We start from the raw sequence: 13,874 nt of genomic DNA, 5'->3' as shown, positions 1-13,874 counted from the left end.
ATCGAAAACTGTACAAAATGTGTTGTAAGTAACGCCATAAAAAATCATAATCCGATCTCAATTCTACGATGTGAGACGCAGATTACCTAAGCCTTCCATTGGAGAAATAACTTACTCCTTTTTACTGGTTTTAATATTTTCGAAAATAGTTTTTATCCTATTCTATCTTCTAAAGGTCGATCTATTTCTAGGTTCCCTATTGGTAATGTTTATTGTCATTCGAAAGAACATTCTTCGACATTTATTTTTTGAAGATTATCTCTTCAAATGTTGGGCACGGCTACATCTCAGATGGTCTATCCGTTGAGTCCGATTTTCGTTGACTCGTTCTAGCATTTCGACTGGTAACTCGCTATTGACACGCGTGATGTGTGATGCTTGCTCCAAGGCTTGAATCGAGGCGGGATTGATGGCGTAGACTTTAGGCTTTACATATCGCCACAAGAAAAGTCTAACTGTGTGATATCACACGATCTTGTTGGCCAATCGACTCGCTTAAAACGTTAAATTATCTGCTCACCGAAGTGTTCTCTCATTTAAACCATTCATTGATGCGATGTGTTGCAAATAGTAGCTTCTTATTAGAACCAAATGTCGCCGAGATCACGAGCTTCAATTTCTAGCATAAAATTGTCGGTTATCATGGCGCATTAACGGTCGTAATTGACGGTTACGTTCTCACCAGTATCATTTTTAAAGAAATGGGGAACGATGATTCCCACGGGCTAAAATAACACCAAACCGTTTTTTTCTGTATAAAATGGCAGCTCTTTAGACTCTAGCTCAAGAAAAAGTAATTTACACTAACCTAATGCTGTGAGTTATGCCAGTAGCACCCGGGACGAGAGAAAGAAATTTAGCTATTCCTCTAAAAAGTTTAAATCACTATTACCACTAAATCCATTCTATCTACTTGTAAAATACAACCATTCTGAAAGAATCAGTTTCAATTACATTAAAGTAAAGTAATCAAGCATACCTGAAAAAATATTTCTTTCATTAATGAAGCATGTGAACAGTATTTATGAAGAAAAAATGTTAAAAAACACACCCACTTTCCTCTCTACCCAGAAATGTTCTGCGAATCCGCTTGAGAGATGTAAATACCCTAACATTAATCAAAGCGCAGAAAAAAGTGCCCAAGCAAAATCAAATACCGCTTGCAGCATTAGCAACTTTCCCAGGATCTGACGTAAAATTTGTTGCATAATAAAATAATTTACTTCGCCATACAAGTTTGCTGTTTCATTGAAAAGCAATTGTGATCATATCTTAGGTATAATTCATTCTTGAACCGGACATTAGGTTGGCCACATGTGTACTATATACCCTATATGTGTATGTTTATAGGTAAAAAATGCCCGTTTGAGCCTGAAAAGTTGTCCACTTCATAACAACCAGTTTGCATTTGCTTGTTACTTTTGTTGTTTGTGTTATTTGTTATGCGTTTTTTCGTATTTGTTTGGCTTAATTTTTTTCTAATCAACAACAGCTTAGCACAGCTTAGAGCTGTGTATGCCTTGCGACAATTACTGTTGTGTTAATGCTAGAAAGTGCAATTAAAATGCTAATGGCCTGCAAAAAATGTCAACGACTGACTCCGGCCGCCATAAAAGTTATTAATCAAATCGGATATAAGTCTTATAAAATCGTAAAAATTATCAATTAGTAAAGCTCTTTAAAGCTGTTTGAGCATAGGAGAGTTTTTTGTTTATTGATTGTTTGTGATTCTTAATTGTTTGTAATTGAAATATACATATGTATTCGTAATGAATAATAACAAAACATAAGTAGTGTTATTAATGTTATTTTTAGGATGTAGAGAGAGATTAAAAAGTGGAAAGATAATTTGCAGAAAGTGTAAAAAGTGAATCATTTCTATCTTGGTATGATTTAACACATTTTCCGAGGCTGAGCTCAGGCTACTACCGGGGTCACTGCAGGCGGATAGTGGACGGTCTACGCTAAGTAGGTTAGCTGCGAAGTGTAATACGCAGCCCCTGACCAAAAGCTGCAGGAGAGAAAAGCTTGACTCAAAACGCCTCACGCGCACAATGAACCTCCCGCCAAAAAACGAGAAGATGCCGCCTTTCAATAAGCGTCCACAACAACCACCGGGTTCCTCCGCAGGAGAACCTACCCACGAGAGGGAGGCAACAAAGCGACGAAGGAACAATACAGCTACCAACGCTAAATGTGCACAAATGACGACGAAAATCCCTGAGCAAGTTTCCATTAGAATTGAGGCCAGTAAGATTCTGATTATGGCGTACCGAAAAACCGAAACGAATCCGATTGACAAAGAGCTGGTGAGGGTAGTATTCTGTCACCTCAGTAGATAAGATCTCACCGAAATGGCTGGCAGACTAATACTGCTCTCACCTCCGTCTCGTTAAAACCACGCCACGTCTTCAAGTACATTCAATGCACGTCGCCATAATTTCTTTGGCCGTACAGGTTTAGTTGAGAGGAGCTCCTGTTTCGTGTTCTAACCTGGCTCTGAACATAAGCTACCATAAAGACTTGTGTCAACCCTCGCGTGGCCTCCCTGCTTGCATAGATAACTACGCGGTTCAGAAAGGACAAATGCTAAAACGTGCGGAAATAGCGCCTTGAATCAGAGACACACTAGAAAAAATTAATACACCGCAACAGCAACAAAAACCCTAACAGAAGGAACAACAAAACAAAGATGACCAAGACGAGGAATACGGAACGGTTTTCCGTAGCAGCAGAAGGATGCTAAGATACCACTTACTCACCGCCACACCAAAGTAACCAGACAAAACTGGAGAAAAGACCGCCTCAAGGGAGAATCCGGCCGCACAAGCAGCACCGACAAAACAAGGAGAAGGCAAGAGCACCCTAGCTGCCACTAAAGAAGAAACTCAGAGCTCACCGAAACAAGAATACATTACGCAAATGAGACGAGCAGAAAAGGAATGAGTCGTGTCAAGCTGTCATGTTTTTTTTGTTCGGTATTGTTTAACATTTCAGCGTGGAAATACTACGGCTGAACAACGTTTACAAATCGTTCAACTTTATTACGAACATTGACGTTCTACAAAGAATGTGTTTCGCGCACTTCGCTCAAATTTTGGTCAACATAATCGGCCTGCTGAGCGTACTATTCGTAGCATCATCACCAATCTTGAGACCCAGGTTCATTATTGGATGTAATTCGACCGAATAAACCACCTCCAGTACGCAGTAAAGAAAATATTACAGCCGGCTTAGCCGAGAATGTACACGAAGACCGTGAAGAGTCGATTCGACACCGCTCGCAGCATCTCGGACTGAGACTTTGCGCATTTTGCGTCGAGATCTTAAATTGAAAGCTCACAAAATACAGCTTGTGAATAAACTAAAGCCGCTCGACCTTCCCAAGCGACATCGCAGATCTATGATGTCTTAAAAAAATTCAAGAAGATCCCATGAGCCAAATTTTGTTCGAGCCAAATATTGTTCAGCGATGAGGCCCATTTCTGACTCAATGGATATGTAAGCAAGCAAAATTTCCGCATTTTTGACGAAGAGCAATCTGAAGAGATTCAAGAGCTGCCATTTCATCCAGAAAAACAACGGTTTGCTTTGGTTTATCCATATTTCATCAAATGAAATATTTGATGGCTGAAATTGAAGCTCGTGATCTCGGTGCATTAATCAATGGATGTATTGAGAGAACACTTCGGTGAGCAGATAATTTCACGTTTTGAGCTGGTCGTTTGGCCACCAAGATCATGTAAGTGTGATAGACTTTTTCCTGTGGAGATATGTAAAGTCTAAAGTCTATGTGGGTAATCAAACATCAGTCGAAATGCTCGAAGGTGTCATCAAAAACTCTTCAAAAAAATAAATGCCAAAGAATGCACTTTCGAATGATAATAATTATCCCCCTTTAAAGGAGAAGCCTGCTTTCGAAGCTTCAAAAATTCGATTTTTTTTTTTTTTTTTTGCTTAAAGCACTTTAAAGATTATATAAGAATATGTTATGTTATGGAGTTATAGATAGGTATTCGAAATATTGTCAAGCAAGAATGGAAATAATGACCGAGCATCTGGGAGAAAGCGAAAACATTGAAGAGTGATTTCTCGGTTTTTCATTTTTACGATTTTTCTTAATTGGCGGGAAGGATAGAAAAAACACTAAGCGTGGAATGGAATTGGGACAAAGTTTATTATCTTTGGCATTAAATTATCTTCTATTTAAACTAAAAAAAACTAAGAAAAGTCAAGTTAAAACATATTTTTAAACAACATAAAGTAAATTTTTTCTTGTCAAATACCACTTTTTTCAATTTTTAAAAAATTTGTAAATTTTTAAACTTTTTTTGGAATTTTCTTAGTTGAACTAGACGATAAATTATTAAAAAATATGAATCTCTTTGAATTTTTTGTTTCCGATAGAAATTGTGACCTGCATCCTGCCTGCCGTCCGACAAATGCACATGCGAGATGCTTCGGGCAATTGCTTCCCAAAGGCAGAATATCAAACATTTCGTAACCAAAAAATTTTCGGATGATGTTTAGATATCTAACTATAAACTCCAGAAATTTCGTTTAAATCAATTACTTCTTTCCCTCCCAAAAAAAAATCCTCAAAAAAACGATTTTTTTAAGCCTCTAAAGCAGGCTCCCCCCTTTAAATTTGAAGTTTCCGTATTTTTTCTTTAAAAAATGTAGGTTACCCCGAAATGAATCACCCTTTGTATCAACTGTTTCATCATTTTGCAAAAGTGTCCGCTTTGCTGTTTTTGGAAAGCATTATTTTAAATACCAAGCTCTTGCTAAGCGTCTTGTTTGTTTTCCCTTAAATAAAAATAATTTGATTTACGCAATAAATTTCTAATTAATTTTCGTTTTTTTTTAATTGTTTTCTATCAGCAAACCTGATATATTCTATTTAACATTTTTTTTATATATTAAAAACAAAAATTATTGCTATTGCAATTAATTTCCATGAGTACAGAATCTTTGCATTACACATTTATTAGTGAAAGCCAAATAAATTTCGAAATTGCAAGTAAAAGCAGTTAAAAAATAGACAAAACTCTTTGTATGCCTTACAGAAACAGAGCCCACAGTATTTTATGTGAAATGGACAGAAATAGCAAAAGAATAATTTCATAAACGAACAACAAAGAATTCTGCATGCAAACAACTGCGCCAAATAGCAAAAGCGAACGCATAAATTACAAAATCCCAACGTCTATGGGAAGTTAACCATATCCGTTTTACTGGCAGTGCACACGCTCGCTGAAAAGTAAAAAGCGCAAAAAATCAATTAAACTGTAAAGAAATAGCACAGTGAGTTACTTATAGGGATGTATGTATGTATGTGCGCATGCGCTTACTAATTTCACTAGCCGCTGGCAATTGTGCACATTCTGGGCCTACAATCCATTTCGGGCGCAACCAGAAACCAGTTCAGAAGCGCTTGCTGAAATCCGCGCAAAAACTGACTCAACGACAGGCGGATGTTTGCGCGCCAAACGGGATTTTGTAGCCAGCAGCATTAGCGGGCGAGCGCTAGCCTGCCAAACAGCTTGGAGCACGCTAATGCTGCAATAAAAACGCACACACGCTAAGCCGCTTGGCCACAAACGTAAAGCGCCGTCGCGCAGCTGGCCAATTAAGTGAAATTATTCGCGAAGTAAATGAAATGAATGAAAGGAATTAGCAACAAAAAAAGTAATTTTCAATGATAAAACGCAAATATGGAAAAAATTATTATTATTCGCTTACTTTAAAAAAAAAATCATGACGCGCTGCCGTCACGCGACTAATTAAAATTTTCCGAAAATAAACTTGCAAAATATTTTTTAATATCCACATTTTTACTCTCTCAACCATTTAATTGCAGTTAAACGCGCAAGCCAAACTGTGTGCCAATAGCTGTAGCAACAACAAACACCTTAACAAAATTTCCACCAGTTCTGTGTTCCTGACGCGCGCACGACGCACTCACAGCCAACGGCACTCCAACAAAGCAGGCGCCGCCGCCGCCAAAATCATAGCCAGAGTCAACGTGTCACATAGCAGCTGAGGGTACGCCCCCGTGCGCCAAAACGCCTAGCAACAACAGCAACACTGCCATCGCCAACAGCGCCACCGCCACTGCCAACAAAATGCCCATTTGCAACAAGCCCGCGCAGGCGACAAAAAACGTCGCCGAGTTCGATGACTACGCCTCAGAGGCTGCCAAAATGAAGCGCACACGCGAGCAGGCCTACTTCAACTCGTACAATTTCGACGCAATCCATCCCTACGACAAGGACGATATCGAAGCCATGGAGGCGCAAGGTGTCCACAAAGTAGTCGGTGTTTCAGCTGCTGCTGTTGCAACACACGCAAGCGCAATCACTGCCACAAAAGTGCCGCCCGTTGTTGGTGGCAGTAATAGTCAGAATCAACAACAACAACAATTACAAAAGCCACACAATACGCTTAAGACGATTTATCGCGGCGCCTCGTCCATCGCCTCGTCGACGCCGAGCACACGCAGCAGCTTTCAACATAGCAGCAGTAGCGGACGCAGCAGCGGTTGCGGCAGTCAACACAGCCTACGCAGCAGCATTGCTGACGATGTGGATAATATTGATGCCGTTGGCTATATGCGTCGCCCGCAACCTGCCGGCGAACTGACCTACACATATATGCAACGCTTCGGTGTGCGTTTGGTGCGTTCGCGCAATGCGTCGCCCTCGGCGGATGTGGAGCGCACCAGCCCAGAGGGTGGCAGTGGAGGAGGTGCCATCGCGCCAGCCGAAGAACTAGCGCCGGTGCATGCGACGAAGGGTAGCGCAGCCGAGGTGTCGGAGAATGGCAGTTTTCTGCTGCCACGCGCCATGCTGAAGTACCAAAGGTAGGTCATTGCCACCAATTTGATTTTTATTTATTTAACTTTTTTGTATTAATTCACACGATGCAGTTTTTTTTAAATAAATATTGCATATAACGGGTTTATTTTTCGACACAAATTGATTTCCCAAATACCGTACGTTGAACGGGTTTTACGCTGATGTTTACAGTGGGTTTGTTGCAAGCGAGCTTTGGTCAAAAAATATATTGATTCAAGCAGATTATTCTTACAAAAAGTTAATAAATTTTAATTAAAATTTTATTCAAGAATTTTTCGGTAATTACTAGTGTTTTTTTGTGCTTTAGAGAGCCTTTACCCTTAATTGTTTTTTGTTGATTACAATTTTCATAACTTTAAAAAAAATCTTTCTCCGTCTTATTATTCTTAAATATTATTATTTCTAAGCATTTTACGCAATTTTTCCTTTTGACAAAGCGTATTTTATAACGTTTTCTACAAATTACTATATTCTTCTTCTTCTTTGTCCCTACAACCGTGGATCTGACCCGAAAACGCAAAACTTCGCTTGCCTCTATTCTATGCGAGGTCACGTCAATTGTACATCTCCAGTGCAGACAGGTCGCTTTGCATTCGGTTTTTCCATTGCATGCATTAGGTCTCGAGTCGAAGTAGCATTCCGCTGGAGCATCATCTTCCATGCGACGTGCGGAATTTTTATGCTTTTAGCTATATCCATGTTCATACAGTTCGTGTTTTCATCTTCTTTGACATTCATCGATTACGCTGACGTCTCCAAAGATCTTGCGGAGATGAGTTCTCTTGAATGCTCCAAGTGCATTCTCATTTCTGTTCTTCAAGGTCCATATTTCTGCGCCGTGAAATAGGACTGGAATAATGCATGCCTTATAGAGCGTAATATTTGTCTATCTAGAGAGGGATCTACTTTTCAATTGCCTACCGATCCCAAAGTAGAACCTGTTTGCAAGATTTATTCTGCATTTGATATCTACACTTACATATATTCCGAGGCTTTCGTATTCCTTTCATTGCAACTACATTTTTATGTGGCGGGTCACAAGCCAAGTGGTCCAACCCTAGCTGAATAGACAGTTTCGTAGATCACGTCTCTATAGCGACTCGCTTGCTCCAAGACATATGTCCGGCTTAAGCCACACCTCCTGATGGACAGACACTGCAACCTTCTTGAGCCCTTAAACCGAATACCGCGGAGTAGCCTCATCAAGACTCCCTCTCTTTTAATCATAACTTTCACTGCACTTATTTAAGTAATTTCAGACGGCACTTTCAAATATGACGGGGTAGCTTAGAATTTAATTGACATTTCAGTCCTACTTGTATCACTTTAATAAATACAAAAAAAAATATAAAGAATGAATTTCAGAACAAAAAATTTATCAAATTTCGTTCACCAACGTTTTCTCTGCAATTCTCCACATGTTAATAAAATATTTATTGTATAAGCTAAGTGCCTAAAAACCTGCTATACTTTTACATTTTAAAATAGAAATAGAATTTTGTCGCTACAAACCCCTCTAAAGAGCAAATGTACAAAACACTTAGAAGCAATATTTGAAAAACCATTTAATACAATTTTTATAACAGAACTTTCGCGAACAAACTGACTTAATATGTGTAGATACATTCTCTGTGCAAATATGTATGCCTAATTTAAGCAATAAATTTACTAAAAATATTTTAATTGAAAAAGCGCTTGAATACAAATACTCTGCTCTTTATATAGTATACCCACCCGCAATCGCAACTTCATGCCACATTCGAAATATTCTCAACACTCAACAATCTCTAGCGAATCGTAGAGTGAATTATTTATTAATTATTATGCTTAATGCCAAAAGTGGCAAGAAATCATAAAATGATTGCCCGCCAAGTCAAAAGTGTTAACTCAATTTGCATTAATCCGCTTAAGTGCAGCCCGAAATGTAGCAAACTTTTAAAGCAGCTCAACGCCGAATACGGCACAACTCTCGAGCTCCATAGACCCACAACGCGCCAGCGCCATAATGCGCGCCGACTATCTCATACATTTGTATTTATGTATGCACAAGTGTGTAGTAGCAAAAGCTGCTCCTTTTCATACACAACGGTAACCTTCTGAAGCACTTGCCAGCCGACAAGCTGGTGCCGCGTACGAGTGGGTACACGCGAGTACACCAAAGCAATTGGGAACTGAATTGAATTTTTATGAAGTGCGCTTTATTTGGCATGCAAAAAACACTCGCACACACACACACACACACACACATACTACATATATTCGTTTGTATGTATATATGAATATAACAATTCTTCCTCTTCTGCTCACTTGCTTCTGTTTTATCACAGTTTTTCATTTGCCCTGCGGATATTTGGCAACAAAAAGTTTAAGTTAAAATATGGCGAACTACAGACGAGTAAATAACAAAACTAAATGTAATTTTGAAGTTAAGCAACAACAACAACAATTTTGTGTGCGAAGTATAAATTTTGGTCTGACGATAACATAAGGAAAAGACAATGAAATGAATGAAGTAAAATAATTCTTACTCATAATCATAAACAAGTCAATCGTGAGGACGCGCACGCAGCAGTGCAATACGGTAGCGTGTAGGGGCGATGACGTTTGATGACAGTGAGGCATTTTTGTTTTTTTTTGGTCACTTTTTGAATATGAAATATCTTAATATTTAATGATTTTGTTAACAACGATGTAGTTAAGATTAAACTTATGCTACCACACTTAAGCTTGAACTGAAATTTAAACTTAAACCTAAACTTAAACTTAAACTTAAACTTAAACTTAAACTTAAACTTAAACTTAAACTTAAACTTAAACTTAAACTTAAACTTAAACTTAAACTTAAACTTAAACTTAAACTTAAACTTAAACTTAAACTTAAACTTAAACTTAAACTTAAACTTAAACTTTAAACTTAAACTTAAACTTAAACTTAAAACTTAAACTTAAACTTAAACTTAAACTTAAACTTAAAACTTAAACTTAAACTTAAACTTAAACTTAAACTTAAACTTAAACTTAAACTTAAACTTAAACTTCAACTTCAACTTCAACTTCAACTTCAACTTCAACTTCAACTAAACACTTACACTTACACTTACACTTACACTTACACTTACACTTACACTTACACTTAAACTTAAACTTAAACTTAAACTTAAATTTAAACTTAAAATTGAAAATAAAGTTAAAATCAAAAATACAACTAAAATTAAAATTAAGTATTAGAATTAAATTTGAAACTGAAATTAAAATTAAAATAAAAAAATGTAAATCAAAATTAAGAGTTAAAATTAAAATAATTCTTAAAATCAAAATAAGTAAAATTAAAACTAAAATCTAAAAATTCAAAATTAAATTATGAGTTAAAATTAAAATGAAAAGTTAAGAGTAAAATTCAAATAATAATTAAAATTAAAACTAGTTAAAATTGAAATCAATATTAAAATAAAATTATAATTAAATTATTTATATAATTAAAATTATTAAAACTAAAATTTATTGAAAATTAATTGAAATTAAATTTACAAAAAAAAAAATAAAATCAATAGATAAAACTCGAAATTAAGGTTACAAGTATTATTCAAGGGAAAGATAAAGTTTAACAGAATACACAAAAAGGCCATAGATTTCTTCTCACTTCCTAAGAAACCCTACATTTCTTATACTGTAAGAATATAAGAGATATAGCAAAAATGAGACAGAAAAGAAGGAAAAGGATTCGGAAAGTCGACATTTTCTATTTACACACTTAGCACAGTCACAAATTCACTTACATACATAAGTACACACATAAATAACAACAACAATAAAATAAGTCTCGTCATTAAATTTTCGATTTATACTCCTCACCCAAGACATATTTAAAGTATGCCGTATTGAGTTGCTCCAAAATAATGAAAATCAAAATAGTTGTGGGCACAACGCGTAAAACATAAGGGGTATAACCACGCCACAGCGCCAGAAAGCCTTCTTTCCTACTAATCTTTACCAGCACATCCAGTATACCCTTGTACTCCGGCTTGCCATCGATCATTTTCATATTCTGTATCCGCGTCTTGGCAATATCCACCGGCAATGATGCGGTCGCCGTCAACAGACCCGAACCAATACTCGCCACTAAATGCAAATTAAAACCGTCACTCATGCCGAGCTGCGACTTCGCCAAATGCCGGAATTGCGTATAAGACGCCAGTTGCGCAACGCTCACGACAATAGCACGGCCCACAGTCGGCACAGCGCCACGCCAAAGCGCCAGAACACCCTCCTCTTTGGTAATACGTGAGAGCGCATTAAAAACACTCGTATAATTACGCCGATCTGCTGGCGACCGACGGGCATCGGTCAACATACGCACTAAGCCCACATCAGCCGGTGTGCCAACATAGGCACCAACTGCGCCCGCGAAGGCTGCCATCAATACGGTGGCATTCACTGTTGGCGCTGTTTTATACAACTCGCGATAATACTCCGTTAGACTTGTGTAGACGCCGATACGTGTGGTGGAGTACACCGACTGCCGTAGTACCGAAGCGCTGAGTCCCTTGTACAAGCCAGTGATGCCATCGTTTTTAACCGCCGCTTTCAGCAGTTCAATTGGGTTGGACGATTTGGCGCCGCCGCTAGAAGCAACTTGCATGCGTGTTTTTACCAAATCCAAAGGATGCATCACGCAAGCCGCAGTCACTGCTGCCGTCCCACCAAATACGTATTTCAGTGGTGTGGGTATCTTCTTCTCAGCATCTTGCTTCTGTTCTGACATTTGCGGTGGCTAACCAAAGTCACGTCGTAGCTTCTTTCGTGCAGTCGAATCCTTAAATATTCAAAATTGTTCACTTTTTGAACGAGTTTTTGAAGTTTTGTCTCCGAATGTATTACACAACTTTTTTTCAAAGCTTTCATTTTGACTTTTATTTGACAACTATTTTGTGAGTTTCCAAATTTTTTCTTTCGTTATAAATTTTGAATGGCGAGTAATCGTATATTCTGTCCGATACCTAACTCTCCAAGTTTTACTAAATTGTTTTGGTATAAATTTATGTTTGTCCCAATATTTTCGTTCTTCGTTTCACTGTTTGTATATCCAATGAAGACGTGCTGTGTAGTCGTTGTCGTTGACGGCACATCCAGTATTGAGTATTCTTTATTACGTAATATGCAACGGAGGTTAGTGACTTATTTGGCAAAGTTTTTAGTTCGATTGTAGTCACTGGTTATATAAGTTTCTACAAAAATATATTATTATATAATATATACACAAATTCCAATTTCCACGCGTAAATCTTTATTTTATTCAAATTTTTAGATACAAACGGTTCTCTGCATGAAACTGTGAAAGTGAGAATCTTGCGTGTAAGTGGGTTTAAAAAGTGGGAAACCCTTTAAAGAATAGTAAACAATAGATCCCGAAGATCTCTTGCTTTAATCCGAAAACCTTACCACTTCTGCTAGTTCCAGAGATTCGAAAACAGATAATGTTGAAATACGTTAGCCTAGAGAAATTTGCTAAAACTATTTTAGATCTCTAAGTTTCTGGGATCTACATATATCCAAAAGAAGTTCAGAACATGCAGATGTTTCATAAAATTTCACTGATTTGGAACAGAAAAATATATATCAAACCCGATTGGTGTGGAAAATTGGTTTTTAGCGATTATATTCATATAAAATATGTATATAGCATTATATCATTCAAAGAGGTTTAACTTAATACGTACTCTGTGGCGATGTTAGAGTTAAAGCTTATGGCAAATTTTTATATAAACGAATTTATGATTATACTGTATATTATCTAAAGACTTCAAACTTGCTTAGTCTATTATTTTAAAACACCATAAATATTTAAGAAATTAATCTTTATAGCTGTTTTGGAACTTCAGGAACTGAAAAAGTGGGGTTCGATTTCTCTCGTGCCCGAAGGGCTCAGAGCGGCAGTATAGCTTCTTCCTAGAGCATTCCACAGCAAACAAAATTAAAATGTTACGAATTCAAATGTGAAACTTTGAATTAGCAATATTTCAGAATATAGCTGCTAACGAGTAAAAAAATAAAACTGGTGTCCGAACATACATACATATGTATATACATATATTATATATAACATTCCGGAAAGTTTTCATTGTAAATAAATATATAATAAAATATTCCGATTAGCTTTAAATTAATAAAATTTTGAAAAGAGTTGCCAAAGAAATTAGACAATAAAACACGGAGTTGTATAGTATATAAAATTATAACGAAGATCTTTAATTAAAACATATTTTAAAGAAGAGTTGCCACGTACAGAAAACCAAGCAAAAAATTTCAAATGAGTTTTAGAATTAGAGAGGCAAAACAACTTAAACTTAAGCTTAAACTTAAACTTAAAATTAAACTTAAACTTAAACTTAAACTTAAACTTAAACTTAAACTTAAACTTAAACCTAAACTTAAACTTAAACTTAAACTTAAACTTTAACTTTAACTTTAACTTAAACTTAAACTTAAACTTAAACTTAAACTTAAACTTAAACTTAAACTTAAACTTAAACTTAAACTTAAACTTAAACTTGAACTTGAACTTGAACTTGAACTTGAACTTGAACTTGAACTTAAACTTAAACTTAACAGTTCAAAGTAAATAAATTTAAAAAACGCCTCGAGAATGTATTTTTAAAGACTTCCATTTAAAAATATTTTGTAATGGAGTTACCACAGATACGACAAACATTATTAAATATATTAAAAATTTGTTAAATATTACTATTTAATATACTACTTATTATTAATATATAAATATATTGTTTTTTCGAATTTTTTTTTTAAATTTCTTCTATGTGCTATATTATATATAGCATATTTTAAAATAGAGTTGCCACCCCCACCCCACTAAAAATAGTTAAACTGGAGATAAAATTGGTCTTACTTCTCTTGCCATGAATTTATGACCTATACCAATTAACAACAACAAAAATCAACATTTCACTCAAATCTCTAAAACACAATTTAAACTTTGAGAAAAAAAAAATGAAATAA

At 36.3% G+C, this 13,874-nt stretch overlaps 2 protein-coding genes across 2 annotated transcripts in view; one reads left to right on the top strand and one right to left on the bottom strand.

The window, feature by feature from the left end:
- The window catches only part of LOC120773124, a 112,165-nt gene extending 105,296 nt beyond the window's left edge, over positions 1-6,869 (top strand). Inside the window, exon 4 of the mRNA XM_040102119.1 lies at positions 5,864-6,869. Coding sequence (XP_039958053.1) covers positions 6,129-6,869 — 741 coding nt within the window. The 5' untranslated portion in view covers positions 5,864-6,128. The remainder of the gene's footprint in view (positions 1-5,863) is intronic.
- A 3,817-nt stretch (positions 6,870-10,686) lies between these two features.
- Positions 10,687-11,622, bottom strand: LOC120771742 (mitochondrial 2-oxoglutarate/malate carrier protein-like). The gene has a single exon (XM_040099914.1). It carries the CDS (start codon positions 11,620-11,622, stop codon positions 10,687-10,689), a length of 936 nt encoding a protein of 311 aa, XP_039955848.1.
- Between the last annotated feature and the right edge of the window lie 2,252 nt (positions 11,623-13,874).

This window comes from Bactrocera tryoni, chromosome 3 (assembly GCF_016617805.1).
Source record: "Bactrocera tryoni isolate S06 chromosome 3, CSIRO_BtryS06_freeze2, whole genome shotgun sequence".
Classification (NCBI taxonomy): Eukaryota; Metazoa; Arthropoda; class Insecta; order Diptera; family Tephritidae; genus Bactrocera; species Bactrocera tryoni.
Note: the sequence above shows the minus strand (reverse complement) of the source record. Positions and strands in the feature narration are given on the sequence as shown.